Source organism: Jatropha curcas, chromosome 7 (genome assembly GCF_041381405.1).
Source record: "Jatropha curcas cultivar XTBG-Jc1 chromosome 7, XTBG_Jcur_1.0, whole genome shotgun sequence".
Lineage (NCBI taxonomy): Eukaryota > Viridiplantae > Streptophyta > Magnoliopsida > Malpighiales > Euphorbiaceae > Jatropha > Jatropha curcas.
The window spans coordinates 24,248,771-24,264,098 of record NC_143157.1 but is presented as its reverse complement, the minus strand read 5'-3'; the positions used below and the strand labels follow the sequence as shown (position 1 = coordinate 24,264,098).

At 34.6% G+C, this 15,328-nt stretch overlaps 4 protein-coding genes and 1 non-coding gene across 5 annotated transcripts; 3 read left to right on the top strand and 2 right to left on the bottom strand.

Annotated features, from left to right (window-relative positions):
• The first annotated feature begins 28 nt into the window (after positions 1-28).
• Positions 29-2,340, top strand: LOC105632934 (cytochrome P450 716B1). The gene is made up of 4 exons (XM_012215401.4): positions 29-777; positions 869-1,310; positions 1,528-1,715; positions 1,801-2,340. Exons 1-4 carry the CDS (start codon positions 277-279, stop codon positions 2,104-2,106), a joined length of 1,437 nt encoding a protein of 478 aa, XP_012070791.1. The 5' UTR covers positions 29-276; the 3' UTR covers positions 2,107-2,340.
• On the bottom strand, positions 2,242-7,761 carry LOC105632935 (uncharacterized). The gene is made up of 7 exons (XM_012215402.4): positions 7,307-7,761; positions 5,836-5,976; positions 5,364-5,729; positions 4,589-4,834; positions 4,032-4,124; positions 3,276-3,476; positions 2,242-2,765 (listed from the first exon to the last, which is right to left on the bottom strand). The coding sequence occupies exons 1-7, from the start codon at positions 7,622-7,624 to the stop codon at positions 2,550-2,552; spliced, it is 1,581 nt and encodes a 526-aa protein (XP_012070792.1). The 5' UTR covers positions 7,625-7,761; the 3' UTR covers positions 2,242-2,549.
• A 2,816-nt stretch (positions 7,762-10,577) lies between these two features.
• Positions 10,578-11,832, top strand: FADA (fatty acid desaturase A). The gene has a single exon (XM_012215399.4). The coding sequence runs from the start codon at positions 10,739-10,741 to the stop codon at positions 11,675-11,677; it is 939 nt and encodes a 312-aa protein (XP_012070789.1). The 5' UTR covers positions 10,578-10,738; the 3' UTR covers positions 11,678-11,832.
• Positions 11,833-12,053: 221 nt separating this feature from the next.
• Positions 12,054-15,066, bottom strand: VPS22 (EAP30/Vps36 family protein). The gene is made up of 7 exons (XM_012215400.4): positions 14,879-15,066; positions 14,680-14,790; positions 14,382-14,517; positions 13,482-13,636; positions 12,616-12,723; positions 12,440-12,529; positions 12,054-12,324 (listed from the first exon to the last, which is right to left on the bottom strand). The coding sequence occupies exons 1-7, from the start codon at positions 14,927-14,929 to the stop codon at positions 12,223-12,225; spliced, it is 753 nt and encodes a 250-aa protein (XP_012070790.1). The 5' UTR covers positions 14,930-15,066; the 3' UTR covers positions 12,054-12,222.
• A 54-nt stretch (positions 15,067-15,120) lies between these two features.
• Positions 15,121-15,192, top strand: TRNAM-CAU (transfer RNA methionine (anticodon CAU)). The gene has a single exon. It is a non-coding gene; the product is annotated as a tRNA-Met (tRNA).
• Positions 15,193-15,328: the final 136 nt, after the last annotated feature.

The window sequence follows — 15,328 nt, the reverse complement described above, 5'->3', positions numbered from 1 at the left end:
AAAAAAAAAAAAAGGTCTATTGGTATAGCAACCTAGAAATAGAATCCTGTAATATTTTAAATCTTTTTTTTCTGTTCTGAAACCCATATATGGCATATTGTTTTGCTCAAAGAAGAGAGATTCCAAACCAAAATGCAACAAAACTACACAAAACTATTAGTTTTCAACTCTCACTATATATCCCGTCATACATAACATCCAACTCCATAGGCAGTTAAGCATAGCTTCACCTCCAGCTTCCTCTCTTTCATAATATCCAGAATTAATTGAAAAACTATGAATACCCTTTTCACCATTTTCATTTTCCTAATACCCATTTTCCTTTTCCTTGCTAAAAAAAGAATCTCATCATCAAAGGATTTGAAACTTCCTCCAGGCTCATTAGGAATTCCCATAATAGGCCAAAGCCTAAGTCTTCTTCAAAACATGAGAGCAAATACAGCTGAAAAATGGATTGAAAAAAGAATACAAAAATATGGTCCAATATCGAAGCTAAGTCTTTTTGGGAAGCCAACAGTGTTCATGTATGGACAGGCTGCAAATAAATTTGTGTTTACTAGTGACAGTAGCACCTTGAGTAACAGTCAAACACAGTCTGTTAAGATGATTTTGGGGGAGAAATGCTTGTTGGAACTGAGTGGTAAAGATCATAAGAGAGTAAGAGAGGCTCTTATGTCATTTTTGAAGCCCGAGTCTTTGAAGCAGTATGTGGGGAAAATAGATGAGGAAGTGAGGATGCATATTCTCAAGAATTGGCAACGCAAGCAGGAAGTTCAGGTATGCACATGATTATACAGCTTATAATTATAATTTATATATTAACCACATGAATGAAATTATGGCCTTGAGCTTCTTGAATTCTGGATAGGTCTTACCCTTGATGAAGACACTCACATTCAACATAATTTGCTCTCTTCTATTTGGGATTGAAAGAGGAAGTAGAAGAGATAAACTAGTGGATTTGTTCCAAGAAATGATAAAAGGAATGTGGTCAATCCCAATAAACTTGCCCTTCACACGCTACAACAGCAGCCTCAAAGCAAGCACAAGCGTCAGAAACATGTTAAAAGACCTGATAAGTGAAAAGAGAATGCAACTTGAGGAACAGACTGCTAATTCTCACCAAGATCTCATAACTTGCTTGCTCAGTATCAGCAATCAAAACAATGGAGAAGCAATTACAGAGAAGGAGATTGTGGATAATAGCATGCTAGTTATGACTGCTGGTCATGACACTTCCTCTGTTGTGGTCACTTTTTTAGTCAGGCTTTTAGCTAATGACCCTTCTGTTTATGCAGCTGTTCTTGAAGGTATTTGCTTACATATCTCTCAACTATAGTCTCCCTTTTTAACTCTTCTACTGCAGTAAGTGTCTTTAACGGAACTTGCCATTAAAACTAAGGACCCACTTTTTTTTTTTTTTTTTTTTTTTTTTTGTCCACTGGTAATTTTAATATAATTCTCTTTCACTTTCAAGCTGTGATATGCACACAAGGGACTGAAATATGCATTGCTTTGGGGATGCAGAACAGGAAGAGATAGCTAAGAGCAAGAGCAAGGGAGAGTTCTTAACCTGGGAAGATCTTACCAAGATGAAGTACACTTGGAGAGTAGCTCAGGAGACAATGAGAATATTCCCTCCTATCTTTGGTGGTTTCAGGAAAGTTGTAAAAGATATAGAGTACGATGGATACCTTATTCCTAAAGGGTGGCAAGTAAGTGAGAGTCTCAGTTATCTTCTTTTAAGTAAATCAAAATCAACCGTAAACATTTACTGACAATTCTTCCTTTCATATATAGATATTCTGGGTTACAAGCATGACACAAATGGATGACAGCATATTCCAGAAGCCGCAGAAGTTTGATCCAGCAAGATTTGAGAACCCATCTTCGATTCCACCCTATTGCTATGTTCCGTTCGGAGGAGGTCCTCGGATTTGTCCAGGATACGAGTTTGCAAAGATCGAAACGCTAGTTACAATCCATTATCTGGTCACTCAATTTACATGGAAGTTGTCTGCTGACAACTTCTTCAGAAGAGATCCAATGCCAGTTCCAACAAAAGGATTACCCATCCAGATCACCCCAAAGCATCAAATCTTGTAATTGTCGCATCCTTCTGATTGATGCATGTGGTATCTGATAGGAAGGCCAGAAGAAAAGACCTGTTGTCACCAGCAGAATGTATGTTGCTTATTATATAGGAATCTGATTAAAGGAACTTCGAAGCAAATCCAAGAATAAAAGCTAGTGGCAAAACACCAGACTAGTTAAGCTGAATATGAAACACTTCGACTATACAAAATTAATGAATTAAAGAGTATAGTTCTGTCTAGATAACACTTGATGTTTTCACTACCTTCACACACTATACTTTTAACATCTATGCTCTCCAATTCTACAGTATCATTTACCATATTTACAACAAACAACCTTAGCCAACCGCGCAATTTGGCAGCTTCCGTATGTGGTATCATGGAACATGGTACAACAGCCGAACCTCCAATAAAATCCACCATCATATAACATCTTCAAGAAGTTAAAGCTGTTTAGCAATTTTGTGGCCTAAAGTATTTTGGGGGCAGGGATGGACACATTTCATTCATATGGGGATAAGGATCTATGGTGTTGTAGTCTGGTAGCTCCATTCGATACTTGCCTCGAATCTGACAAAAGGGAAGCTTCACATCATCCCCGTCATTGCACCACTTTGGAAGGCGACTTGAGTTGTTTTCGAAAAATCTAAGTGTATAGGCATCTTTAATCTGCATTTTCAGCAATAAACAGATTAGCATGTATATTATAAACAAATTTAAGGAACTTCAAAACCAAATTAAAAGCAATGTCACATTTAGAACAAATATCAATACGACTACTGAAGATTTAAATGCATTCTCAAATAGAGACAAGTTATTTAAATCGAACCTGATGATGAAAGTAAATGTTGTATATTCTGTAGTACGAAATAAGTAGATAACTATCACTATTCAAATATTTATTTACATAAACCAACTCCATGAATAAATTTGTAATTTAGCACTAGAAACCATAAATAATCATTCCAGCGAACAAAGAAAAAGTAAAAATAAATGTTTCTTGTGTCCTTTCCAGTGTTTGAAGTTCTACAAGCATTGAAGTGGAACTTCAGTACATGCATGTATATGTGAGTATATTATATGCATTTATCGGCTAAAGGAATTCAACAAAACAAAACAATAAATACCAATTTCTTTATTCAGACCAAACAACTACTTTATCGTTTGTAAAAGACTAACCGTAAACTCTGTCACTTGTACAGAGCTAGCAATTGGATCAAATAGTCCTGCTTCCTTGTACATCTCGAGAACGAAAGCAATACATGAAGTCGACTTCCCATCAGTATACATCCAATCATCCTGTTCAGGAATTGTCAACAGTTCGCCGAAGGATGATCCACGCTTTTCAGTTTCCACTAAGATATCAGGAAGAGCAAGGCCCTACATGAAGCACAAATTTTGTTAGTTGTTGAAGAGTTAATATGATACATACTATTATGTGATAACATACAGTGAATACGGTGACATTAAACACAATAAAATAAAGGATCATTCAATCATTTTAACTCCTTCAAAAATGTGGCTTGGTGGTGACTCTTAATTCAAGGACATAAAGGACCAGAAGGACAAGGACGAATGCTAGAAGATACACACTACAAATAGACTAGGAGACCAGGGTTTTTGGATGTTGTCCTCTCCTCTCTTACTCTCACTATTGACTTGAGAATTGGAAAGGCTACACTGGGGATGCCCCTGGCATCTCCTTTGATTCTTTTCCTTCTTTGTTGTGAGTATCTCGATTGAGTTGAGAGCTAAGACACCTACTATTGACCCGCGAACTTTCACACATCATCAATGGTCCAGCATTCATCTTGTTATGATATAAATGGAAATAGCAATGCAAAACTAGCCAGCAATGTATAATCAGTTCAAAAGATGTTTCTGTGAAGCAAAATAGCATAGCAAGCAAAATGGATGAACAGACTGTTAATGTACCTCAGTTCCAAGTCGCTTGTTCAAGGCTTCATTCCACATATTGGCAGCATATGCAGGTTGTATTTGACTCCAAACTGTCATAACGGATGCAACCTATAGGACCACGAGTTGATAGTAGAAAGAATATAAATGCTGAAAACCTCTAAAATTGCTTAAAGAAAATTGTATACTCCAAGAAAGAGAAAGTTGGGAAATTTAATCTGTGTCTGTTTCATGGAAAAATATTTTCCGAAAAAAAAAAGAGGCATTTTCTCCATTTTCTGGTGTTTGGAAAGTTCATGAAAATACATTTACAAAAAACAGTCCTTGTCAAAGGGAAAACTAAACTTTCAAGAAAAATGAAAGCCCACTGTTATTTTCAAATGACATACTTATCCTGAGAGCCTTATCAAAATCATGGTTAAACATTAACAAATGGAGCTGGACCCTAATTCTGCAATGGCCCATCAAATTTAAAAATAATGTGGAACAACCACAACATGATAAGATATAAATAAAAGAAGAAAATCGTAGAAGCAATCTGTTAACAGTTTATTCAGATGGAATAAGTTCAATACCAGGTGAGCATCCAAGGGGGGTGGATAGTTCCCTTCTATGGTGTCTATCCAACTAAATATCATGTTATGGTATCCATAAGGTTTTCCATTCATGCTTAATGCATACTCCCATGCAGCAGTCTCATTAAACTTGGCGCGGATATCAGGATGCAGAGGAAGCAGTGCAATATGAGGGTTAGCGTCATCCTTAGTACACTCAAATTCCCACCATTCTTCCCATGGTATTACAGCAATAATATCTTCTCCCTACAACAAAGAATTAAGTACTGCTTATACTCTAACCAAAATCATAACTACCAAAAATAAAATTCAAAGGGAAAAGATTAAGTTTCAGGCACAGGTAGCATGGGCATAAAAAAAGGAAAATAATAAGACAAAATCTCCAGATGGGGCAGCAGCTGCTCTGTAAGATGTGACGAGACCAATAAGAGGCTTATTTTTGCTCCCTCATTTGGATGATAAGATGAACTTGGATAGGATAAGGAATGTCAGCCAAAGAGAGGAAGGAAATATAAGGATTCTGACAATGCATTTAAACACCATGAAGAGGAAATCTGAAAATTGGATGGCATCACAGCCAGAGGTATTAAGGTTCTTCTTAGAAACTCAAGTACATAGCCATACTTCACTTTGAATGTCTTGGGGTTGTAGTTTGAAGTAATACAGCTATAAGTAAACAATGAAAAAAATTGCCATTAAGGGTGAGGATGAAGGGGTGCCATCAGTTCTATTGAACTACTATTTTGTACCACATCTTAGCAAGCTCTGAGGTTACCTGTTCATTTTCATGTCCTGATTCACCAATCCACAATTTTCCTTCAGAATCCTTCAAGCAAACAGCAGTATGACCAGCATAAGCTCCACTAACCCACTTCTCCAAAGTCTCAAAACCACCCCATCTCCCACGGATTTTTGATATTGCAAGAAAATCTCCAGAGTGAATATCATCAATACTGATGTTGGAAACCCAGGGCTGAGGACGTGGTTCAAAGGTAGCCCCCATGCGTTTCTCAAGGAAAGCAATATTGGAATTCTCTCCCCATCCAGTATTCGTGAAAAGGGGAAAGACATCCCACAGTGCTTGAAGGGTTCCTAACATCCCTGCTTGCATGAGGAAAATTGAAACTCCCCTGGTTTTCACCTAATTTCATAGACAATTAAGATCATATCTGTTATCTGCAACTCAAACCTGCACTAGAACAACTAGAAAATTTGGTAACTACTGAATGACAAGAACGGAATCTTACATATTCGTACTCTGCTTTCCCTTCCCATTCTTTAAAGTCAAGTGTATGCTCCCGAGATAAAAAATAATAATCCCATGTAACACGATATGGAGTTGCAAAGACATAAAGATCCATACAAGTCCAGCTATGAGCCTTGCTAACCTGAACAAAAGACAAAATTGAAGTCATTGAAACTCTAAGAAACACAAGACCAGACAAGAAGCAAATAATCAATAGCGCCGTAATCCAACAAAGGATGATCTTCAAAAATTGGCAATGCCATTGACTTGCACAGACACTTTTTTCCCATAGCAGAAACTTAAGGGGGAAAAGTCCTATTTAGATATAGTCTCAATCACAAACAAAATGATATATCTGCTGACGAGAATGCAGATATACTAGAAGACCATGCAATCCAGTATAAACCAGAGAAAGAGATTTACTGGAAAACTTAAAGAAAGAGCCAAATTCATAAAGGAACCATCTATACAAAAATTTAACTTATGTAGCAATACTCAGTAACCTCATATCAAGTTTTCTCAAGCATAAAACCTACACATCTCATGCAAATTTAAATGAGCACCTAGCATTGAGGTATACTCCAAAATGTCTTTCAAGTTAATAAGAACCCATCAATTGAAGTCTCCAGGCTTGAATTGCCACTCTAGGGTACAACAATTCCACATGGAACAGCTCAAACCAAAAGCCATCGCCTTACACAAATAATGCAAAATTTACATGATTCCAAGTCAATACCAATTCTAAGAACTTTTAACAACATCAACTAAAATCAAACCAAAAAAGGCCAAATATATCTTGGATTGCATAAAACACTAACATCAAAGAGAAGAAAAGAAAATAATGTCATGCTCAATTCAGGCACTAACACCCAATAATTCAACTTAAAAGATGACGTAAAATTTCAACTTTCTAGGAAAGCAACTAGTTTCAAACTACAACAGGAAAAATATAGCTTAAATAATATATACAATCCTGGCAGGCCAACAAAAGAAACTCAGTAGAATATTACAATTCCACATCAAAATAAAAATATGCAATGCCGAGATACCAGTCCCTTCAAATTTCCACAAAGTGAACAAATTCTCAAAATAAAAGGCCAACTAAAACTCAAATTAGGTATTCCAGGTAATGCAAACCTCAAAGGAGCTCAAATTCAGTTCTAACACCGAGCAAAAATCCAAAAACCCCGAAAATAAAAACTCTATAATGTTCAACAAAGACAATAAATATCTAGCAAAACAATTAAATTAATATCATTTGCAGCCCTAACCTGCACTTTAGGAGCCGTAATTTAGCACTAGAGTACAAATCATGCAATACCCAGATACGAAAACTTCCAAGTATCATTAAAGACCACAAAAACCAAACGAACTAAAGTCAAACATGCAAGTATGCCAACAAAGTGAAACCTTGAAATTTCAATAGCCCAATTAGAACCCAAACTACAAAAAACCATCTTTTACAGTTCTACCTTGATGTGAAGAGTACCCCCACCAAATTCACTACCAGTCTTGTTATGAAACTCCATCCAAGCTTTGCATTTGTAAAAGCAAGCACCTTTCCACTCAACGGAGTTGTTTTGAGACGATGCAGCTCCCACAAACGTTGGCAAAAGATCAACCGGACTGTTTAGATAATTAAGAACCGGCCACGAAACTTGTCTGGGCAATAAAGGCAAAAGGTCCTGCGGGTGAAATGGTATTTGCAAGTTCACTGCTTGTGAAGCAAAAATTGAGAGAAACAAAGAGATGGTGAGTATTGTAAACGAGGAAGACGGAGCCATGGTCATGGACAGAGAGAGAGAGAGAGAGAGAGAGCGAGCGGGGGAAAGTAAAGCTGAGAACTTTATAACTCCTTTGTTTTAAAAGCCTTTGTTTGTTGCCCGTCTCCCTTTCTCCCTATCGATACGATAATTGCAAGACAGAAAAGAGAAGAAAAGAAATGGTTGTCTGTGTCATAATGTAAAGTTGTAATTTGTAGACCAGGCTAACCAGCCGTTAATTGATTTTGGACACTTGCTAATTACTAATAATTAGTAAGGAAAGATATAGACTTGTTTGTTTTGTTAGTGTTTTCCAAAAATATATATAATATAATATAATATTTTATTTTATTTTTAAGATTTTTCAAACTCATGTTTTGCAATAAGAATATAAGATGGTAATGAAATGTCTTTTTTTTTTTATTTGGTGATGGATTAAGTGTTGCTTAATAAAATTGAAATTTATAATGTTGGAAATTTAATAATTTGATTTTTACTGTTGAATAATGTAAGGGCCAAAGTTGCAAATAGCAAAGCTGTTAGAAATTCAATAATTCATTATACCCATTAATGTAAATTTTAAATTAAAATTTTCACTTATTATTTTTAAGTAATATATCTAAATAAATATTACTAAACAATTTAAAGTTAATAAATGGTTAAAATTTTAAATACTAAATAACTATCAATTACATTTTCTGATAAAATTATGATGATGAATCTTCCTTTAATACTTACTTGTCATATTTAAAATTTCACGTCCCTTAAAAAAATTATTAAATCTGTCTAAGTTATAAAGTAAATTGACTATATTACCCTTAATTTAATACTAATATTCTAAAAAAACTATTAAATTGAAGTAATAATTATTGGTCATAAAAGGGTAAACATGAAAAAAATATATTTATTACTCGTTGAAATCACAAATGTGACATTTATTTTAGAACAAATTATTTTCTCAAATATGACAAATATTATGAACAGTTTTTTTGGTTTTCTTAGTAAGTGCATTAAATGTGTTTCTTAGCTTGTTTCAGTCATCAAAATTTAAATAGCCTCAATGCAAATTATTAAAATATAAAGGTAGTTTTAATTTATTAAATTTTATTTTGTTATTATCATGATTAAATTTACCTTATTTTATTATTAAATCATAATAAATAAAATTATAAAAAAAGTATATAAAAATGTTACTTAACAAAATTCAACTTATTAAAACTTATTTTATTATTTAATGATTTATTTTGTTGTTGAATATTGTATGTAAGTTAAAGATTTTACGAAACATAAAAAAAAAAACACAAATAATATTTAATGGAAAGACCATATAGATAATAATAATAAAAAAAAATATTCATAGCGAGGTCTCCTCTCGACTCACCAAGAGAGTGAAAATTATTATAATCGATAGAACTCGAGATCGAGAACTTCAGCTTTTCGTAAAAAAGTGAGATTAATATAAATATTTTATTTGGCATAACTTGACATAGCTATGTATATAGATTTAGAAACAGATTTTTCGTAAATTTTAAATATCCTAGATGGAAATATATTTGCTTACGTAGGCATGCATATGTGGACACAAATTGGGATATGCTTCAAACTTGTAAGAATACATTTGAATTATTCCTTATTTTGCTGTATGGTTTTTATTTGCATGTAAACGTACAAAGAATGGTACTGTATTTGTTTTCTATTTCATGTTTATAATTACGTGAGAGCAATTTTTTCTTGAAACGTCCACGACAAGTGAGAATATTATATATTAAATTAACTTATTCTTGCAATAATTATGAGAAAAAAAATTATTAATGATCAAATTTATAAATATCCTCTATTTTATAAATAAATCAAATTAAAGTAATTCATCGAATCAATTTAGTTGAATTTAGTTACAATCTTCCTATCAATTTAAATTTCTTGTTTAAAGTTTAAACCCTGCAACTTTTGTAGCATTCAAAAGTTTTTTTTTTTTTTTTTTTTTTTTTTTTTTTTTTTTTGGTGAGAGTTCAAAAGTATTAATTAACTCGGTAAAATGAAGTTGGTTAAAATTTTATTACCAGAGTATAAGGAATTATACCAAAGAAAATGAGAATTTCTTTTTTGTCATTAAAAAAAGGAGAAAAAATAATTCCATATTAGGCTGATGCAATAAGGCATCCTACAAGATGCTTCAAGACTTTGAATATTCCACAACTGCTACTTTCATTCCCTTTGAAAAACACTCATCATCTTTTCTTTTGTGTCTTAAAGCTTAACGGTGAAGTTAGCTGCACCGTTGTTTTAGTAACATTTAGCTATTATTAATATTTAGCTATTTGATTAGCTTTTTATAAAATGCTAAAAAATTAGACGGGGATAAAATTTTGTAAAATACTATTTTTATTCTCTAAAAATTAATTCAAACGCGATGTTATTTAAAATTATAAAAAAATAGTATTAAATCGATAAAAATTACCTAAAAATTAAAAAATTATTGTCAAACACAATCTTAAATATTAAGAATATTTGATTATAGAAGTTTCCTGAGACTACACAAAGAAAGAAGAAAAGATGATTTTGAGTTGATCACATCAGAAACCATAAACGATGTAATTGTTTAGCCATCAACTTGCAAGAACGTGAAAGCAGAACCAATCTAGTGGCTTCTAACAGTGCCACATTACTAATTTAGACCAATGGACCACCAATTTGAATGTGATCATGTGTATGGTTCATATTTCACATGTAAAAATTGGAAAACAATAACCTTGGCCTGCGTGGGAAACATCAATCACATATTTTCAGTGTACATTTCAGGCCTTTTATCTTCAAAAAATGACTTTCTTTATCAACACAAGTCCAAGAAAACTTCAAAAAAAGTTGTGTGATATATACCTTAACGTTCTAAAACTGAATTTCATCTCCTCATGAAATAAAAATTCCACTGCTCAACCACTTGGTAGAAAAGGGAAGCCTATGTACACTAGCGATCTCTATAACCCCACGCAAACTATAGATAAACCATAACATGGTTTCTTTCAACACTCTCCACAAGACTCTCAACTCAATTTAAGTCCACAACTTCTCTGTTCTAAGCTCATACATATATTGCCTCTTGAAACACACTTTCATTTTGGTTTCTCTTAGACATTATTCTCTATGTCTGTCTTAACCCATCACAAATACCTTACTAGGCACCCAACCCAAATCCATGGAATTGTTTCCCAGCGCCACCACCTTTGCCGGGTTGCAAATGTAATATGCTCAAACACAACCACCACCACCTCCACCTCCTCATCCACCACCACATCTAAGTCCAAACCAACCCAATTAGCTATTGAACCTAGACTTGTAAACTCCATTGCCCCTCCTATTATGAATGACCCTAGTTTGCAATCTACATGGTCTCACCGGATATGGTTGGCAACCGGGTGCACCACCGTGCTCATTTCTCTAGCTAAGGCTATCGCTGCATCTGCCAATTCACATATATGGCTCCAACCCATTTTAGCAGGCTACATTGGGTACATTTTAGCTGACCTGGGTTCTGGGGCTTATCACTGGGGAATTGATAACTATGGAGATGCATCAACAGCAGTTTTCGGCTCACAGATTGAAGCATTTCAAGGTCACCATAAGTGGCCATGGACGATAACTAGGCGTCAATTTGCTAACAATTTACATGCCTTAGCTAAGGCAATAACATTCTTTGTATTGCCTATTGACCTTGCTTGTAATGACCCCATAGTTCATGGCTTTGTCTGCGTATGTGCTAGTTGTATTATGTTTAGCCAGCAGTTTCATGCCTGGGCTCATGGGACTAAGAGTAAGCTGCCACCATTAGTGGTGGCATTGCAGGATGTTGGTCTTCTTGTGTCACGTTCACAGCATGCCGCCCATCATCGGCCGCCTTATAACAACAATTATTGCATAGTGAGTGGTGTTTGGAATGAATTTCTGGATAAGCTAAAGGTTTTTGAGGCACTAGAGATGGTTTTGTTTTTTCAGCTTGGGGTTCGTCCCCGGTCATGGAGTGAACCTGCCTCTGACTGGACTGAAGACGTTGAAATAAAACCTTCTCAAGTTACAGTAAACTAATTCTTTATGAAATACATGCGAATTTGTTTTAATTTCCAGGAGTATGAAATGTGAATAGAATTGTATGCCAGTTTTGGGGGCTCATACTGTAAGAATCTTTTTTATTTTAGTGATTACCTGATACTACTTAATTATATTAGAGCAGAGTTGTACGATTCTGGAATCTGCTTCTAAATGAATAAATTAGTTTAATTCCCACACCATAAATAAACAAATTAATAAAAGTGACCAATTCTTTTATATCGTATTTTTATCTTTGAGCAAGAAAAGTTTGTCTATCTAATTTCCATGATTTGGAGGCAATTTGCCAAAATGAGAGGCACTTATGCAAAGTTACTCGATGTAAACTTAAAGATTACACCAAGACAACTGTAAATTGGGAAATCGATTCTTTTATATCAACTCAAGTGAAATTGGCAGTTAAATACATTTTTATGTGGCTAGTTTACTTCCAGACGGGTGAAATGAATAAAGCAACATTAAATTACCTTTTGCACCTTATGATTTTGGTACAAGTATAATGTGTGTGAATGAGAAAGCCCATGTTAAACATCAGCCCCTATAGCAGAGGATATGGAAGCCACACAGGGGAACCAATAGCGGCGCTTGCCATCCTTATGTCCATCATCAATCATCGCAAGACCTTCCTGCATCAACAAACAGGGATTTATGAGATCCAAGGATCTGATTATAGAACATATGGCAATAGAGATAAAAGGTTAACTTGAAAATGGATAATCAGAGATGGAAGCAAAAACTTACATCTAATAAGGTATCAAGGGCATCAATAGCACGGCCAGATGTCCAAGAAAGCCGCCTCTCTACCTCCTCAACAGTCACAAAGCCTTGAGCCTAAATGAATGAGATGAAGGAAAATGCAGGTCAATAATTATCCTGTTGAGAATGATAATACTTCAGGATATGGAGAGTATAAAAACCTGAGCCAGCTCCAGAATCTCATTATGGTCTTTGTTCAGTTCAGTTGGAACAGATCGAACAAGCTTTTTCTTACCGACAGAAATCACTTCAAAACCACTACCTAATATCTGCAGAAATTCATAGTCAACAAGCAAAGCCAGAAAGTAATGGAAGAAGGCAAGTCTGCTGACCATGCAATACAGAAGTTCTATTCAATTTGGCAAGTAATACAATGGTAGTATACATTAATGCATACTCCGAATGTAATATATCACTAGCCGTCTTACAAATGTTAGGCATATGCAGTAATTTCCAATAGCACAAAAATAAATTATATCATTGCCTCGAGAAAAATGGAAAAGCAATGTGAAGAAACTCCAGAACAGTGGGCACATATAAACGTTCTGGTTGCTTTTTACCAGAAGACCAAGAAGATGATTATAGCAATCAGATTACTTCATGCCACCCTAAAAAATTTCTCTTTGCCCATCATGACATTGCAGAGCAAAACATCATATCCTCATGTACAAGTATTTTTATTCTCCCCCACCACTCTGTGAGAGAGAGAGAGATAGAGAGAACCATTTGATGACTAAACTTTCTTCATAAACCAGATATAGGACCTAAAATTAAAATACCAAGAAACTCAGAATACGGAAACGGTTTCGATCAGCAAACTCATAGCTGTCAATTAAATCCTTGGAATAACAAAAATACATCATAGTAGGTGTGCTGTAATCAACAGCAACAGCTTGAAACATGTTCCTGTAGCCTTGACTAATTAGAAGAATTTAACTACAATGAAGAACCTTGTATTGACATCACTTTCTCACAAATTGAACAATCATAAGTATGAAAATCATTCATAGTAACCTTAATTACAAACCTTAAGCTTACTTATAGCACGTAAGCAGTCATCTTCAGAAACGGCTTCACGATCACTTTTTCGTTTCTGACGAAGCAGAGTGCAGAGTTCCTGCAGGTTGATCAAACCTCCATTGTGAGGTCTTGTTGCCAAGCAAATCTCAACAATTTGTACCCCTGTCTAGCCAAGTATGTGAATGCCAATATAAGAATTCTAAAGCACATTTGTATGTTAGTGTCAAGACACAATTTTAGAAAGTGGGGTAGGGGAACAACGTCCAAGTCAAAAAATAGTTCTCGGGGGAAAATAGAACCTCATCTGCATAAACATGAATAAATTTTGCCACCAGAAAAGTAAGATAATAGTTTTTTTTTTTTTTTTTAACTAAAATTTATAGTAGGCATACCTTGGAGAAATCCATGATTTATAAAGAACATAAGTTTAGGACCAATAAACATTCATCTCAACTGAAAGACCTTTGAAGGCACACAATTCCTTAACACAGTTCATAAAAATTATGGCATTCAGATGTTAGAATTGTTTTATTCATCTTCAAATCTAGGTAAAGTATTAAGCCTCATCAAGTGCCTCATCAAATCTAGTTATCATTATTTTGGTTGATTGGGGTGCAAATGGGGTTCAACATTACTAATAGCAATCAAGTACCTAAATGCTTCTTTTTCCCCCCTTGATTTTGAACAATGTTCTATATCAACAAAAAGCATCAGATAATTTCAACACAAACAAAAAACCACATGTTCCAAATACAGCATGAGCAATCAGTATCCAATTTTACATTTTGGAAACTATACATCTGTTAGAAATACAGTTCAACCAACAACATATACAGCTTCTACACCACACATAAAAGAGGATTATGCAATAGGAACAGCACCACACTTCAAGAAAAATTGTACGAACCAAGTTCATAATAGAAGTCACCAATCCCTAAGAGTTCTGCCCAGAAACCCTTATTTGAGGCCAATGGATCCACTCCCACTTTAGCACACATCTCATGGAATTGAGTCCTGAAAGTTGGGTTCTTGCGAATATCATTCTGCATAAAACCGTATCCAGTTTTAATGCAATTCCCCATTTTAATTCTAAATTTTGGCAACATGCGAATTATACAATTAAGACAAAATATGATCAAGCAATCCTTCCCAAAAGAAAAAAAAAAATCAAGCAATTGGGTTTAAAAGTTCGAGTTGAAAATAACCTTGTGTTTACGAGCAAATTCTTCAAGCTGAGAGCGAAAAGTGGCGAGCTGTTCTTTCATAAGATCAGTTCTTAACTTTGCTACATTTTCTCCTAGTAATCGATATTGATCCTTCAATATAATTTCCAAAAAATAAAAACAAATTAACAAAAAATGTGAATAAATAATCAAATGAAAAACAAACAAGAAAGAAATAAACCCTAGCAGCAGCAGCTGTTTGTAACCCGCCAATTCCAGGTCTCCTTCTCATTATTAATATTTATGATAGTCTGCTCCTTTATGTTCCTGCATGGATTAAATGGTATTAGTTGTTATTCAGTGGTTCGGCAAGCATGTTTTCCAGGGGAAGGGGAGATGGAGAGATGGACGGAAGTGGGAGAGAACTGGCAAGCAAAACATTCATATGCTTATATATATTAAAAATGAAATCATAAAACAACCATCAGAGTGGCGCAGCGGAAGCGTGGTGGGCCCATAACCCACAGGTCCCAGGATCGAAACCTGGCTCTGATAAAGAGAAAAGCTTCAACCACTCCTTTTTGTTTTTTTTTTTACATTTTTTGTTTAAATACTTTAATTTTCACTTATTTTAATTTTAATTTCTTTTGTTTTTTCTTTTTTGTTAAATATTTAATTTCATTTATTTTTT

Excerpts from the sequence above, each read along its gene's own strand:
- LOC105632934 (XM_012215401.4), top strand. The coding sequence starts at position 277 with ATGAATACCCTTTTCACCATTTTCATTTTCCTAATACCCATTTTCCTT. Across the intron at positions 778-868 it reads AACGCAAGCAGGAAGTTCAG|GTCTTACCCTTGATGAAGAC; the intron begins GTATGCACATGA and ends AATTCTGGATAG. Across the intron at positions 1,311-1,527 it reads TTATGCAGCTGTTCTTGAAG|AACAGGAAGAGATAGCTAAG; the intron begins GTATTTGCTTAC and ends TTGGGGATGCAG.
- VPS22 (XM_012215400.4), bottom strand. The coding sequence starts at position 14,929 with ATGAGAAGGAGACCTGGAATTGGCGGGTTACAAACAGCTGCTGCTGCT. Across the intron at positions 14,518-14,679 it reads AATTTGCTCGTAAACACAAG|AATGATATTCGCAAGAACCC; the intron begins GTTATTTTCAAC and ends GGTTTTATGCAG. Across the intron at positions 12,530-12,615 it reads AGATTCTGGAGCTGGCTCAG|GCTCAAGGCTTTGTGACTGT; the intron begins GTTTTTATACTC and ends TCATTCATTTAG.
- LOC105632935 (XM_012215402.4), bottom strand. The coding sequence starts at position 7,624 with ATGACCATGGCTCCGTCTTCCTCGTTTACAATACTCACCATCTCTTTG. Across the intron at positions 5,977-7,306 it reads GGGGTACTCTTCACATCAAG|GTTAGCAAGGCTCATAGCTG; the intron begins GTAGAACTGTAA and ends TCTTTTGTTCAG. Across the intron at positions 4,125-4,588 it reads CCCCCTTGGATGCTCACCTG|GTTGCATCCGTTATGACAGT; the intron begins GTATTGAACTTA and ends GTGGTCCTATAG.
- FADA (XM_012215399.4), top strand. The coding sequence starts at position 10,739 with ATGTCTGTCTTAACCCATCACAAATACCTTACTAGGCACCCAACCCAA.